The 16,949-nt window shown below is 30.9% G+C and overlaps 1 protein-coding gene across 2 annotated transcripts; it reads right to left on the bottom strand.

Moving 5' to 3' along the window:
- Positions 1-2,516: 2,516 nt before the first annotated feature.
- Positions 2,517-9,406, bottom strand: LOC142613317 (alpha,alpha-trehalose-phosphate synthase [UDP-forming] 5). Of its 2 annotated transcripts, none has more exons than XM_075785620.1 (4): positions 8,753-9,406; positions 6,313-8,364; positions 4,496-4,769; positions 2,517-3,059 (listed from the first exon to the last, which is right to left on the bottom strand). In XM_075785620.1, exons 2-4 carry the CDS (start codon positions 8,292-8,294, stop codon positions 2,736-2,738), a joined length of 2,580 nt encoding a protein of 859 aa, XP_075641735.1. In that variant the 5' UTR covers positions 8,295-8,364; positions 8,753-9,406; the 3' UTR covers positions 2,517-2,735. The 2 variants fall into 2 exon arrangements, with proteins under 2 accessions (XP_075641735.1, XP_075641736.1); XM_075785621.1 differs by having other exon boundaries at positions 9,094-9,406.
- Positions 9,407-16,949: the final 7,543 nt, after the last annotated feature.

Below are 16,949 nucleotides of genomic sequence, written 5' to 3'. Positions count from 1 at the left end.
TCTCTTAAGTTTCAAGTAAGCATTATTAGTCTTTCAAGTTTTAAATACGAATATTATTAGTTATTCTGTTAATTGCTATTAATCTCATTGTCTACGTGGCTAACAAAGCTATGACAAGACAATGTTTTATGTCATGTCATAGTTCCCTCTCCATTTTCAACTGCCCCTCCAATCCCCCCCCCCCCCCCTACTTATATTCTCTGGCCCCAAATCCCACATATATTTTTAATTTTATTAACCACATTAGTCATAAATTATGATTCTTTTTCTTTAATAAAAAATTACACAAGTTACATTAAATATTTTATCAAAGTTCAGGAAAAAAAAAAAATGTATCAAGTTAGATTTTTTTTTTTTTTTATATAGAAATTATCAAGTTAGATATTAAATTCAAGTGAAAAAACCATGTCTCAAGACTAAGGGTAACATCAAATTAGGCCGAGATGCTGAGAATATATAAGGATGTGAGTGGGTGGGTGGATTGAGGATGTACCGAACTTCTTAGATCAGTATATTCTTGCTTATGCAATTCACTCCTATAGTGTAAAAGTAAAAGCATATAATTATGATATACGAATAAAAGGTCTAACCATTCCATTGAAAAGAGGAAGTTTTTTTTCCCCCCTAAAATTTCAATCGATCACTATTGATCTATTTAATGGATTCAAGATTCCTATCGTTTACATTCCAGTTGCTTTTGCATTTTCTCCAATTAAATTTGAGTCAATCACACTATTTTTCTAATGGGTTCTAGATTTCCATCTTGCGAATTCAAGGTGTATTAGAATCTAATCATGCACCAATTCTTCTTCCACTATCAAGTTGAGTCAACAATAGAATAAAGAAGAGCATATTGTGATGCCCAAATTATGTGAATTTAAACTCAAAACTTTGTACCGACGTGTGCCATCCTTGAATCTCACATCAAACTAATAGGCTTATATAGAAAATTATGTGAATTTAAACTCAAAACTTCGCATCGACGTGTGCCGACCTTGAATCTCACATTAAACTAATAGACTTACATAGAAAATTATGTCAATTTAGACTCAAAACTTTGTATCAACGTGTGCCGACCTTGAATCTCACATCAAACTAATAGGCTCATTTAAAATTTTTTTCCCTCTCCTTTGTGTGTGACGTTTCTCAAAAAAATTAAAAAAAAAAAAAAAACTAATAGGTCCATCTAGACTAAATAAACAATTACAATTAACTGTGATTGTGTCTAGTCCTTTCAAAATATAGGGCTAATGTTAGTTCCATTGCCAAAATAGGTTTCCAACGAATCAGCTATAGCAAAAACAACCAACAAGTATCTAAAAGGAGCTAAAGTTTTCAGCATTAGCAATACTTTAAATATGTGCCAAATATGTTGCATTTTTGGATGTGTGGCACTAACACATGATATTTATATTTTTAATTACCATATGTATTACATCTAAATAAAAACTAGTTTGTAATCTAAAGCATATGCATGGGATACATTTACATATAAGCATAACTAAATTTTTTTTTATACATATTTTCAAATAACAAAAATTTTAATACTTATACATTTACATCTAAGTATAAAATTTTACCAAGTTTATATATAATATGTATAATATTTGTATATTTGAAAATATAACTTAGCTACTTATAAAATAAATTTAAATTTATTTGAAACAAATGACAAAGAAAATCATTTAAATACAATCCATCAAATTCTCGATTTTAGTTTGTCCAATCACTATTTGTATAGTAATAATATATAAAAGGGACTTAGGCCTTTTTGGTTAAGTGTGTTTATATATGATATATTAACTACCCAAGGTGTTTATACAATATTTTTTATTTTTACTACTACACACCTTTGATGCGATGATCACTCCACAAATATAAATGTTTGTTGAAAGTGGAGAGCAAAGGTCAGAGTTCAAGTCTCCAGATCACATACATACACACTTAGATTATGTTAGAATAAAATTTTTATCTTATATAAAAAATAAATAATAATAATATATAAACAGAAAAACATCTAATAGCTAATGTTATTAACTTTTTGTTGTTTTTAGTTTACGTTGATTTAGATTTAGTTTAAACGGGAATGAAACCTAAACTGAAGCCGAAGTCCAACATTAATATAAATTCTATTTTCATTATTATTCTTGTTATTTTAAAATTTCCCCCAAACTTTCTTTTTCCTCTTTATTTATTTATTTATTTTTGAACCCTTCAACTTTTGTACTATTAACTCACTTGACAAAAAAAAAATTGTATGAACATATTACGCAAAATTAATCTCTAAGTGAAGTAGACATCTTGGACATATTAACTATTGATTACTCCTCCAAAAGACCCTCTTGATTATTTATGTTGAATTCAGCTATAAGAAGTATACTGCGTGCCATGCGTTTGGGTAGCTTCCTCTCAAATTTTCACAGTGAGCCTATCCTCTGTAAGCTCCTCAGCCAGCCCTGTGAAATGTTTTTGGCAAGCCAGAGAATGAGCTGCTATCCCAATGGCACATTCAATCGTTAAAGAATCATGAAATCCATCATCAACAAACCAATAGTATGACATGAACAATACAACTTGTACTTTGCAATCTGACAGAAATGAACCTACTACCCCTACAAAATACTGATGAACTTTGTCTCCAACCAGAAAACGCACACAAGTCGAGAAATCTTCACAAGATAAACCCTTTTAGATTATGATAGGGCCCTAGAGAAAGCAGAGAAAGAGAGAGAAGACTATTTACTGTCTGCGAAAGCCAGTCGAAAAGTAGCTTGTGGAGGATTTCTAGCAGCCTGCTCTGAAGCATTGGCAAGGCCCTGCAACATTCTCACAATCTCAGTTGTGTCTTCCAAGTAGTACTTGGCCTTGCTGGGTTTCTGGCCAACAGTGCAAGCAAACACTTCAGCAACCGGGGAAAGAGAATCCCCTGCACTCAGTATCACCTCAAACATGTCCTCATCCGACCTGTCATCCCCAATACATAGAACAAAATCTGGAAGCATTCCCTTCTGTTGCATTGTTGAGAGGAGATGTTCTGCTACAATACCTTTATTAACACCCTGTTGAGTAGTCACAGAAACACAGAGAACAAGATTTTAGCACATCTTATAGTTAGAAATACAAAAAGGAATGAATCTTATAAAATAGCCAAGCAAATGGGCAAATCATGCAGAGGAAATGGTTAGAAATTCAAGGTCCCATACAAAACTATTACTTCTAGATTCCATTAATTTATGAAATGCACTATGAATTTTTCATAATTTAGACCGATTATGATTGGTACCACATTAACCCAAAATCTTAAATTATTAGGTTTTGAAATCAAATGTTCCAACAGACGAAGACACGTTGCTGCATCACCATTTGAATGCAAGGATAGCAGTTACCAACCACAAATCAATCTGAAGATGATTAAGTTACTCTCTCCTGTTTAATGGTAGTTAAAAACTTTGCACCTGATGCTGTTTAGCAAAAACTTCCTTTTCTTCACAAATGGATCACAAAATTAGTCGCTTGACTCAAGGAATTGTGGTTTGATCACCATCGTAAAAAAAATTAAAAGAAAAAAAAACCTTTCAGTTATGCTTACTTTTACAATTTCTAAGGTAGATTCTGATGTAGTTAGTCCAGCGTAACGGACAATCTTTCTAAGGTTCTCTCCATAATTAAAACTTGACACTAACCCCTATTCTACTCATATGAGATAAGAAATTATTCCAACCACCCCCCCCCCCCTCTTCCCCCTTTCTTCTGCTAGGCATTTAGTAAATACTAACCCTTACAAAATAACAACCACATAGATCCTTGGGTATTGTATCGGATTCGAAAAGAAATAAAATAAACTGTATAATGACATGAATTAATTCTCTATTTCTCAGTTTCTAAGCTAAAAAAGAATAAGAATGAGAGGAAATTCAAAATTCTATCCTTAACTGTGTTGTAACCTGGCCATTTGATTGAAAAAATAAGCAATTGTAAAAGTTAAATAGAGTGACAGCTAAAATACATCCTCTATAACTGGTAGAGTTTTATAATTTCGGTGCTCTCAGGACAGAACAAGCTCACTGCTAGCTCATGAGATTATTCAAGAGTTTTGATCTGGTTAATTCAGTTGAGTGGGATGAGGCCTTCCTTTGGCCTAAAGGCTCTGTCTCCGGTCAATTTGACTCTATAAAATAAAACATACTAATGGAAAAAAATATTGCAGTTTCCTTTACAATAGGCGATGATGATACCTTTAGAGTCCATAAAAATTTGACACTTTGGGAGGCCATGGGGGCACTGGGCAGGGGAGTAGGGATGGCTAAATGCCACCACTCCACTCCATACCCAGGTTTCCTTGCCCAGGTGTGTGTGTATGTGTGTATTTAAGGCATTAATGAAAGCAGCAAGTTCCATGAAGATTAATGTTAACAACCAGTTCTCCAGCTATTAAATCTTGGCACCTCATTATAGACGGATATATGGATTGTAGAAATAGAATTGTACCACTAACCTGAGGTTTAACTTCTACTATGTGTTGGCCACTCTTGACAGAAACTGGCTCATTAGCAAGAACACTCTCCAGGTGGTCAAGAAGCTCCTTAGCCTGGCATGAGCCAAAATCTGGATCTGCATACTGATAACTCCAAACAAGAGCACTCTCTTTTGTCTCTATGGTAGATCCATCAGTTGTTTCAGTATATAATTGCATTACTGGCTCAGCAATCTGCTTCCAATCAAAATCTGGCACAGAAACACAAGTTTCCCAATCTGCCTCATGATTTGTCCTGAAAAGAACAACAATCAAATTGAATGACACAAAAATAATTGGGGTTTGGAATATGTTGTTTTGACGATATTGTGAAAAATGAATGCCAACTGATGAATGGATTGTTAACAATAATCACAGCCAATATTACACTACTATATGCTAAAACAAATGGAATAAAAGATATAATGACAATAAAATAAACCTTTTAAAAGCTATGTGATCACTACATATTATGATAACAATATGACTTATTTGCCCTTGGACTTTGGCTCCAGTGTTGAAGTCGGGTTGGTTGGGTAGGTGTTTGGTCCAAAACTCATGAAGCAAATCCATCTTCTTCTGAACTCAGCTGTGATTATGATTACAAATCTTTAAGAACAGAAACTTGATGGACAATTATTAAATGGATTGCCCAACCATATGCTGGTTTCATTTTATTACATCCCTTAAAACTGTTGGGTATACATAAGTGAGTGGAAATCCCACATAGAGAAAATAATCAAATATACCAAAAACTTGAGAAATTAATGCAATATAATTAAGCCCAAACTCATAAGCTTAAACTTTTAGGTTAAGTGGTATAAGGCCTCAATTGGAGTCTCCCAAGGTATCATCTTATATAGAGAGGTCTCAAAGCCCCATGGAGAGAAATTAATATAACACAAGCTTTTGGGTTAAGTGGTGTCCCCAAATTTTAAGTTAAGGCCTCGATTAAAGTCTCCCCATAGTACTATCTTCACAACAAAAGTAACCAAAATGCCAATTTTTCAGGTTGAGGGCAATAGACTCTCTACCACTTTAGATGATTTGAACATGCAAAAGCCTGTGAAGCCAAGCCTGAATAAATTTTAAGACTCAAATACTGTAGGAACATCAGATATAAGAAACAGCAATATATGCAAAATTAAGACTTTTCAGGTTTGGGATTTAAGGGGCATCTGGATATCTCCCGTAAACTGGATGGTCCATTCACATTACAATTGAAGACAAGCTGGTGAAATATGAAGGTTTGAAATAATCACCACCACAAGGGCTGTCAATTCTAGAAATCCAAATTTAAGTAACAGAAGCAAATACGCGCAAATGAGATCCTAATATCACTTTTCCATTTTCTCCTTGGCTTTCCAACATATGGCATGAAGCTGTGGATAATAGTCAGCCAACCAAAATGGACATGCTAGAGATTAGCTCTTTATTCAATTGAAGACACAAACCTAAGCCACCAAATTTGCAATAACTAACAATCATGATCCAAATTTAAGACTCATCCATTACTACCACAAGGAAACCAACTTGGTGCATATTAGGTCGTATTCAATTCACAAACAGATAAGGGGAGCTAGTTAACACTTCTTCTGCAAAGAAAACCAGCAAATTCACCAATTGAATAAACAAAATTTCCTAGTATATGCTCAACATCATTTTGCATGTTGCCCATATGACATTGAGGAACAAACTTAGATGATGATTAAGAATCAAAAGATCACATTTTCAAGTGTGAAGAGCAGCCTCAAATTTGACATGGCTCTATTTTTTGGAAAAGGGAAAAGAGAATGTACCTTACAAAATAACCATGCTCTGCTGCAAGCCCAAGATTTTCACAAGCAGAAAACCACTCGGTTAGACTATTTCTTCCCTTCCCACTAACAAGGAAGACAACATTTTTGGGGTCTCGGCACAAGCTGTTTAAGATTCCGACAACTTCAGTATTAGCAGTTGTCCTAATTGGACCAGGCAACATCATAGCACCATCATAATCCAAAAGAATTGCTCGGCTCTTGGTCCTCTTATAAGATGAAACAATATGCTCAACTGAAAGTTTTCTGAAATTTGGATCCAAAGCAATCACTCGAAACCCTAAACCAAAACCAATTCCCCAGCACCTCCTCCTCACATGGTCCCTACATGCCCTTTCAAGATCTTGCAAAAAGCTTCGTGCCCAATATGCAACATCATGAGTACTGACATACCTATAGTGCTTCTCATGCCTCATCTGTTTTTCAGCCTCAGAGACGATTAGGGCAGTATCCATAGCTTCAGCTACAGCATCAATGTTCCATGGGTTAACTCGAATTGCACCACTGAGTGACGGGGAGCACCCAATAAACTCAGATACCACCAGCATGCTCTTTTTTGGGGTCAATGGGTTTAGCCTTAAGGTCTCATCTAGTTTCTCATTTCCTTGTCGGCATATAATATATTCATAGGGTATAAGATTCATTCCATCCCTCACTGCTGTAACAAGACAACATTCTGCAATGACATAATAAGCAATTCGTTCATAAAACTGAAGTGGGGTATCAATTAAGACTACTGGCTTATATCCTTGCCTTCCAAATGTCTCATTGATCCTGCTCACTGTGGCAGTAGTTTCAGATTGGACCTCCTGTACATCCTTCCCTCTGCCCCTTGCAGGGTTCGCAATCTGAACCAAAACAACTTTTCCCCTCTTATCAGGATGTTGTATGAGCAATTGTTCCATAGCCAGAAGTTTCAAGCTGATTCCTTTAAAGATGTCCATGTCATCAACCCCAAGCACAACAGTTTGGCCTCTAAACTGATCTCGTAACTCTGCAACCTTAGCTTCAGTCTCATTCAGATTCAAAACAGATTGAAGCTGGCCTATATGAATCCCAACAGGAAGAATTTTAATGCTTACAGTGCGGCCATAATACTCGAGCCCTATGTAACCCCGCTTTGATTGATAAGAAAGCCCAAGCATTCTACTACAACAAGATAGGAAGTGCCTAGCATAATCAAAAGTATGGAATCCGATGAGGTCAGAGTTTAAAAGAGCTCTAAGAAGTTCATCTCTAACAGGAAGTGTCCGGTATATCTCAGATGAAGGGAATGGACTATGAAGAAAGAAACCAAGTTTTACCCTATTGAACCTCTTCCTCAAAAATGTTGGCAAAACCATCAAATGGTAGTCATGAACCCACACAAAGTCATCATCAGGACTGATCACTTCCATTACTTTATCTGCAAATATCTTGTTCACTGATAAATAAGCTTGCCAAAGGGACCGATCAAACCGACCACCAAGATCCGGTGATAGAGGGAGCATATAGTGAAATAGAGGCCACAAATGTTGCTTACAGAATCCATGATAGAATTTACTAAAAAGCTCAGAGGGGATAAATGCTGGTACACATTTGAAAGTTTCAAGTAACGTTTGAGCAACATCGTCTTGCTCACGAGGATCAACCTGTTCTTTAAGACAGCCAATATAGGTTACTTCAACATCTTCTCCAAGGCCATCTTTAAGTTGCAATAGAAGTGAGTCCTCATCCCAGTTAAAATTCCACTCTCCACTGTCACTTCGATGTGCCCGAAGTGGAAGCTGGTTTCCAACAATGATCATCCGTTCTTGAGAGACGGATGAGGGAGCATCAGAGCCAGTGCTATCATCATCTAGCTCGGACAGTACACCAGCAACAGTTGCCACTCGAGGAAGCCTCCTCCTCTCACGACCAAAAGTCAGAGAAAGAGAATCACCAGAAGCAAGATCCAATAAGTTAGAATATGACCTTGAAACCATTGTGATTGAGGACAAAACACTTTTGGTCTACAAAGAGGACTATCTTGATTCCTGAAAATCAAGTTCTACACTGAAAAAAAAAATAATAATAATAATAAAATCAGAACAAATATGCCAGAAATTCCCCAAATCTCTAAGCAAATTGAAATATAAACCCCCCAATCACTCACTATCCCAGTAACTGCATATATGTATATGTAAATTTTCAACAGAAACTCAGTTGAGCCTCTCTTGAATTCTACATATGATTCCAAATTATGAAAGCCTAACCAGACATAAAGAGGAAAAAATAAACCAGACATACAGATTCTACATATGACAATTATTCATTATACATATATATATGATTGACACTCAGCACTTGCTGAGCAAAACTCATAAGAAATCTGATATTAAGAAATTCTAAGCAGATTTGGGAGTACCCAGAAGTGAATTAGACAAACAAGCGACAAAATTACCTCCAGAATCCAATCATACAGCAACCCGGGAAAACCAGGAATGTCAAGACTCAAGAGGGTCTATTTGGACAGCAAAACTGACGAAAGTGGCTGAAAAATGCCAAATGCATAAGCAACCCAGTATCCATAGATAAAAAAATTTATATATTTGTGTATATATATATATATATATAATAAGAAGCTTTAGAGAGTCAACTTTAGCTAACCAGTAGAAGATGCAGCCAAACTTTTGAAGTGGGAAGTGAGCAAAAGTAGGAGAAAGTGGCATGCAACATGAAAGAAAAAGAACCACAAGAAATATATAAGCTTTATAATGATACAAACAATAGAAATGAACTCACACTAGAAGGCATGGAAAGACAAACAGAGAGAGAGAGAGTGTGTGTGTCACACTGCGTGTATGTGTGCGTGTTTGTGAATTGATAGTCCAGACACAAAGGAAAGATTCTCTCTCTCTCTCTCTCTCTCTCTCTCTCTCTCTCTCTTACTTTGTGACGATAACATTAGCAGAACTTTTCTTTTACTTCCAGTTTGCACAAAAAGCTTATTTGTGATTTTTTTTCTATTTTCTCGTACATCCGACAACAAGTGGGATGGGATATTGGGATGTCTTTATTCAAAGAAGAACTTGATTCCTCTCTCTCTCTCTCTCTCTGTCTGTGCAATCTCTGAGTGTGACTGTGTGTGTGTTGTTGGTGTGAGAGAGCTATTGAGCGAGTGATTAGTGATTACACGAGGAACAGAGAGAACAGTACACTCCAACGTTATTAACTAAGGTTAGTTTTTTACTTATTGATTGATTTTGATTAATTGCTTCACTTTCGTCTGCCTAACGCAACCAGAGGTTATTGGCATTATTAGTTCAAGGTCCATGTCAGCGCGTGTATTACACGAAACCTTTAGATGGAAGATCAATTATTAGGGCAACAACAGTTCTAGAAATCTTATATTAACCTATTTTTATAATATTTTCACAATATATTATAAGTGTCGGGTTGTTATTGGTTGTTTAGGGTAGAAAAAAAGTAATTTAAGTTGTGGATTCAAATAATAAGCAATAATAACTTACTACTTATGAAAATGTTGTGAATATAACATTTCTCCAAAACTTTTAGTTACTGTATATTAATTTCTTCAATTGATTTCAAATTGATAATTTGATGTTTTCAAAAAAAAAATTTGATAATTTGATTGTATCTATAATATCTTGAAAAGATAATATTATTTTTTACTTATCGAAATTTTACTTTTATTTTATTGATAACTAGCATGTAACATGTGTAAACCCATGAGTGCATTTAAAATTAAATACAAATTTATTATAAAAATATAAACAATTAGTCAAATTACTTTTTTTTTTAAATGTAGCACATGCATAACTATAGATACATTTAAAATTAAACACAATTTTTGTCATAAAAATATAAATAATTAGTCAAATTATTTTTTTAAAAAAAAGTAAACACAATTAGTCATATGTTAATATTCGTACCTAAATTTAATACTATTTATGATCATTTTCTTATAATTTTTAATAAAATAGAACGGGTGGTGATTTTTATTGAGTATATGTGATTAGTTTTTTTTTTATAATTTATTAATATTAGATTATTAGTATTTTGCAGTCATTAACTCACTTGCCACAAAGATTAAAAAACTTAAATGGACACAAAGTACAGACTTAATTGAATAATTATGATGTAGTGCCCACATAAATTTAGACATATGGCACAAAATTGGATTCCATAAAAATATAAATAATTAGTCAAATTATTTTTTTAAGTAAACGTAATTAGTCACATATTAAAATTCTTACCTAAATTTAATACTACTTATGATAATTTTTTTCTAATTTTTAATAACATAGAACGTGTGATGATCTCTTTTTTTTTTTTTTTTGAGAAAGAACGTGTAGTGATCTTTATTGTGTTGTGTTTTATTGATTATACGTGATTGTTTTTTTTTTTTTTAATTTTATGGTCCATTAAGATTAGATTCTTAATATTTTGCACTCATTAACTCACTTAGCACAAATATTTAAAAACTTAAGTGGACACATAAAACAAATTTTAGTGGATAATTATGATGTGGTCCCCACATAAATTTAGACACACGGTACAAAATTGAATTCTAATTGAACTTTCTCTAAGTTTTTCCTGTTAATATATATATATATATATATATATATATATTCGGTAATTGGAAGAGAAATATTTGAATCATAGATGCCTCCATTAAAACAATACGAAGTGTTAGTTTTTTTTATTTGAGAAACACATACACACACACACACACACACACACACACACACACATATATATATATATATATATATATCTGTGTGAGTGTATTCTCTTATCTCATCCCTCTTCCCTTATATATAAGTGTCAGTTAAGTTATAAGACTTTAACTAATATTACTATTATTAAGCTTGGTTTAGCATGGAAATTTTATTTTTTTATAATGATGTTGGTAATAATATAAATTTTTATACATAAAATAAGATGATGATTAAGAAATCAATTGGGTACATTTGGTAGATTGAATAGAGATTACATTAGTTATAACAATCTTTATTACTATGAATAAAAGATGTTGTAACTATTCATATTCAAATGTTTGGTTGTTACCTATAGAAAGTTTGTAAAAGATTTTCTTAAAAGAAATTTGTAAAAGATGATTCATAGGAAAAGTAAGTATTTTTTTTAAAATATCTTAATTTTAAAAGTGGTTACATATATTAAGGAATAAATACTACAACAATTTTAGATAGAAATTATCATTTTTCAATTTAAGAAATAGCTATTACTAAAAACAAATCATTCCCTCTGATACATATGTAGTCAAATAGCCTAGTTGTTCTTACATATAAATAATCATTTTGTTACAAGATCTATTTCAGCATACCAACTATACCCTTACTATGTTAAAGAATTGTTACAATGTATTAGTTTGTAAATATTTTGCACTAAAATTGATGGTGAATTTAAAATATATTTGTGTATATATATAAATATACATATCCATACTATTGATAACAAGATTCACTGTTTGGGTTTCAATATTTTGCGTACTAAAATACCCTCACATAAATTCTTAAACTCTCTAAAATACCCTTACTTTTTAGTTAAATCATTTTAAATTAAAAAACACAAATTGGTTAAAAGAGTAATTTACTATTCATAAATTTTAGGACACTATTTCTATCTAAATTTTAAATATTATTCCAGATTACCTTACCTCTTAAAAAAAAAATACAAACAACGATATTTATATATAAGTTTTAAACATTATAACCTCAAACCAAAAAAAAACAAATAAATAAAAATGAGCATTATTGCATGCTCAAAACGCATGTAATGAGTCTAGTATATGTGTGTGTGTATAGTTACAAACTTAATTGTAGCTAATGGCTACAACTCCACTCATCAATATTTTTTTATTTAGGTGTGAAATTTGAGAAATTCACCATTGGATTCTATTTTCTTCTTATATCCTCTATGTTTACAAAAAATTCAGAATATTAAAGATAAATAGTCATGTCATTAATCAATTGTTTAAATTTTAAGTTTTTATAGTCTAAAATTATGAGTAAAAAATAAGTTTATGGATTTAATAATAAATAACATTTTATTGCCACGAAATTTGACATACTTATTAAGAACATAAAATATAAAAAAAAAATTCAATCCATTGATTAGATTTTCAAAATATGTAGTCATTTTTTTTTACTGAAATACAACAAAATTTGTAACCAAATTTTGTTATATATTGTTTCTTTTGATGTCGCAAAAATATCTTGCACTAAAATATTTTTATTTAAGTTAATATTTTATAAGGAGAGAGAGAGAGAGAGAGAGAGAATATTTCTAGAACAATTCCTCAAGTGGTTGCGAGCGTCATGACAGGAAAGGTGGGATCTAAATCATGAGGCATATTTGATTCCTGATGACCAAACTCCTGTCAATCAGTTTAGGTGAACATATACAAGATTGCGGAGTAAAAGTTAATTATTTGGACTCTACATTTAGGTTTAGCACATCGATCTCTAGTGCTAATATGGTTTGGACTGTGGACTATTTTCATGCATTCAAACAATGTTAGATTTTCTGAAGATAGTTATTGAAAAGTCCTATCAAACTCTTTATTACGAGTTTGAGAGAAAAAGGTATTGATCTTTTTTAAGTAAGATAATAATGTCTCTAACTTTATATAAACAATGAGTTTGTTGATGTTCAAATCGATTAATAAGAGATAAGATGCGTATGTTGTAATTTTTTTCAAAGAGCTTTTTGGAGAAAGACAACCCCATTTTAAAGTATGACACGGATTGGCAAGCATCACCACTTTGAAAAAGTCCTAATATTTAAGCTAACAAATTAAATACCAAACCCATTTATAACACACCCATTAATATTTAATATGGTTTTTGAAACCATTTTCTTTAAAAGCGATTGGGCATCTATTTAATTATGCATAACATCCATTACTATAATTTTCCAACTAGGACAAGTCGTAATGGACAACACTGTTAGTTGTATCAAAAATGTGTTTTTTAATCTCTTAATTTATTTTAATCATACAATCTTTTATATATATACATGTATATCGAATGTCTCTTAGAAATGAATTTGAGGAAACATTAAACAAACAAACTTGTAGTTAATTAGCACTTTGTATCTCTTAGAAGTTAGAGCGTGCTCTAAAAACTTGTGTTGATGACATGAATTTCCAGTCTTATATTGCATCTATCATTAGGCATGCATGTACTTGATGATAGATTAAACAAATTAAATTATATTCATATTGCCCTAATTAGCTGACTTCATATATAATTTGAAGACCTCAACATATATATATATATATATATATATATATATATATATATATATATTATTGATATAATGTTAATTTGTTTAATCTATAATCAAGTACATGCATGCCTAATAAGAGATGCAATATAAGACTGGAAATTCATTTCATCAAAAAAAAAAAAAAAACAGTACATTGATATATTATCCTAATTAACTGACTTCATAATTTAAAGACGTCAACATATATATATATATATATATATATATATATATATATATATATTACATACAAATACAATTAAAAAAATTCTTTATTGGTGAGTTTCAGTTAGCTCAACTGGTAAAATTTCTAATGGTTAAATAAAAAATATGAAAAGTAATTTTCACTTACACTAAAAACTTATTGATATTTTGGTCTGATTATAAAGAGTTATCATCAGAAACAGATGTCATAGGTTGAAAATCTATAAATAAATATATAAAAAGGAAAAAAGAAATCCTTTACTGGAAAATATTGTTCATTTTAAAAGAAGCAAAAAGGGAAAACATGGAAAGCATGCAAGCTTCATGAATCATGCTAATTTTTTTTTTATTTTGTTTTGTAGGAGGTACTGCACACGCGCTATGAGTGCACGTGAGATTGCATAAACTGCATAACTTGCTAACGTTAACGTTAATTATGTAAACTTGGACTGTTTGCATCGGTCTGCGTCTGTCCGCTTGCAGTTGCCAATAGACAATACAATAGAGCCGTTGATTTCTTCTTGTCTACACTCTAGCAAGACATCAACTCGATTGGAATCAAATACTTTTTGACTTTTGAGGACCATTATATGCCTTTTTAGTGTTTTTTTTTTATTTTATTTTTTTTTGCTGTATTCCTTTTTAGTTATTTCACGACGAAATTTGTTGTTATGAAAATTTTTATCACTTTTTTTTGGGTAACTTTTTAAGTTTATAGATTATAAATAGAGTAATATCGCTATTACATATATACATATATATATATATATATATATATGATATAATTTTTTTGAAAAAAAGTTTGATTTCAAATTTGGTAGTTGTTAATGGTTACAATACCACTCAATATTATTTTAATACATACGAATTTTGATAAATTTAACATTGAATAACATTTTCTTCTTATATCCTCTACTTGTAAAATTAAAAAAAAAATTAAAAGTTATGTCATCAAACAAATATTTAAATTTCAGATTTTTGTAGTTTAAAATTATGCATAAAAAATAAGTTTATATAAATTAAATTGTAAATCTGGCATGCATGTTAAAAACATAATGAACATGCAATCAACGGTTATATTTTCAAAATATATAGTTATGTTAATTTTTTTTAGTAGAAGTTGTAGTCATTAGCCCGTATGTGTGTTAAAAATACTTAATATTCTTAAAGAAATAAAGTAAAAAATAAAAAAGTTTGTAACCAAACTTTATCAATTTTTATGTTATGAAACTAACACATTGGGGGGCTCAAAACACTACTTAACCCAAAGTTCTTTCTAATATGTTTTAAGTTTTTTTTTGTCAATTATATTATATTAAAAATTCACTATTCTCATTATTATTTAACGTAAAACTTCATTCGCACGTGTATATCCAATAAGCTTCCTCTCACATGTAAGTCATTACTTCTCTATAGGTTATGAACAAGTTCAAGTACTTACTCTCCCCTGCTATGGATTTTTCTTCATATTTCATCCATGAGAACCATTTGTCAATTTCGCACATTCATCCATAGGAACTGTTTTGTATATCCATGTCCATGGGAACCTCACGTGACACCATTCGTTTATATTTAACATTCACGGGGTCCAAATACACACATCGTGTTTCCACTCCAATTGTAAAGGGTACCTTGAACATCTTGTCACACACTACCATGGGCTCTAAATACCACTTCTTATGGAGACAAACATCTTGGAGAGACTCCAATTAAGTAGTTAATATAACATATAAGGCACACTTGGAACGCTAAATAGAAATTACAACAGAAATGATAATCTTTTTTTTTTTTGGAGAAAAAAATGGTAATCTTTAATATTGAGAATAAACTATGTTGTAATGAAATAACTAAATCTATTTATAAATTTGATCATAAGTTGTAACCAAATAAAACTTAAGATCTATATATAGGAAATATTTTAAACAATTATATTTCCTAAAGAATAATGTTTTTTAAATTTGAGAGAGAAAAAAGTTATTTTTTATGATTTTTTTTAATTTTTATATACATATGGAAAGTTTGTATATTTGAAAATATATTAATTTTAAAAATTATAACACTTACTAATAAGTATCTATTATGAACCTTTTAGAGATTTCTTAGTTTAAAGAATAATTATTCATAAAAAATATATATTCCCCGAAATAAAAATATAATCAAACTACTAAATAACTTTTTCTTTTAAAAAGGCAAACTACTGAATAACTAAAACATTGGAATAACTATTATATTATATTATCTATTACAGTCTATCAAAAATACTCATAAAGGCACCAATTAATCCAAAAGTTTAAACTTTTATTATTATTTTTTTTTTTTGGAGTTTGGGCTTAACTTTTTATTTTTAATGAGTCTAACTGTGTTATATTAACTACTTACTCTTCTTATTATTATTGAAAAATGTTAATAGATGCCTGAAGAGTATTAGTTTAGGAACTATTTTAATAAACTTTTTATGGGAAAAGAAAAAAAGTAATTAATTTTTTTATAGTAATGCTACAACCAGAAATTATTTTATAACATTTTTATAAACTACTGACGTGACAAATTCTTACTAGTTTCAATTTGGGTCTACCACTAATATTATATTTTTACTTACCAATAAATATTTAGAAATGTTAAGTCACAACAGCAGTTTATAAAACTGTTGTAAAATAGTTTGTGTATGTATCATTATTCATTATTTTAACAGTTTTTTGTATTTCCCATAAAAGTTGTGTCAAATTTTTCTAAAATATTTTATTAACAATTATCTAAAAATTGAGTTTTTAATTGAAACTCAATTTTAAAAAAATTGAATTTAAAATAGAGACATATTCCTAAATAATTTTAAATAGAGCATTTCATTCAAACTTTTGCGCAAGAGAATATATGCCAATTTTGGCTAGAATGTCGCCGACTGATAAGTCCCCTAAGGAGTCAATCAAAATGGGATCACCGAATGAAGCTCTAAATTATATTAGCACTACTTTTTGCAGTCAAAAGTTATTAATATCATTTTCAAAAGGTAAGGGTTCGCGGGGGTAAAAATATTTTTTTTTGCTGAAGGGGTAAAAAAATATATTCAACCATTTTGACATGTATAAACGAATAAATGAATGTCCTCAATTATCAAAAAAGAATAAATGCATGTCCTCAAA

The sequence above is a fragment of the Castanea sativa genome, chromosome 10, assembly GCF_040712315.1.
Source record: "Castanea sativa cultivar Marrone di Chiusa Pesio chromosome 10, ASM4071231v1".
In the NCBI taxonomy this organism is placed as follows: Eukaryota; Viridiplantae; Streptophyta; class Magnoliopsida; order Fagales; family Fagaceae; genus Castanea; species Castanea sativa.
This window is presented reverse-complemented; position numbering and strand designations above follow the sequence as displayed.

What these genes read in the sequence shown, in the direction of transcription:
- LOC142613317 (XM_075785620.1), bottom strand. Translation starts at nt 8,294, where the DNA reads ATGGTTTCAAGGTCATATTCTAACTTATTGGATCTTGCTTCTGGTGAT. An exon ending in GAGCATGGTTATTTTGTAAG is followed by an intron (nt 4,770 to 6,312) that starts GTACATTCTCTT and finishes TGTTCTTTTCAG; the next exon opens with GACAAATCATGAGGCAGATT. An exon ending in TAGTAGAAGTTAAACCTCAG is followed by an intron (nt 3,060 to 4,495) that starts GTTAGTGGTACA and finishes ACTACTCAACAG; the next exon opens with GGTGTTAATAAAGGTATTGT.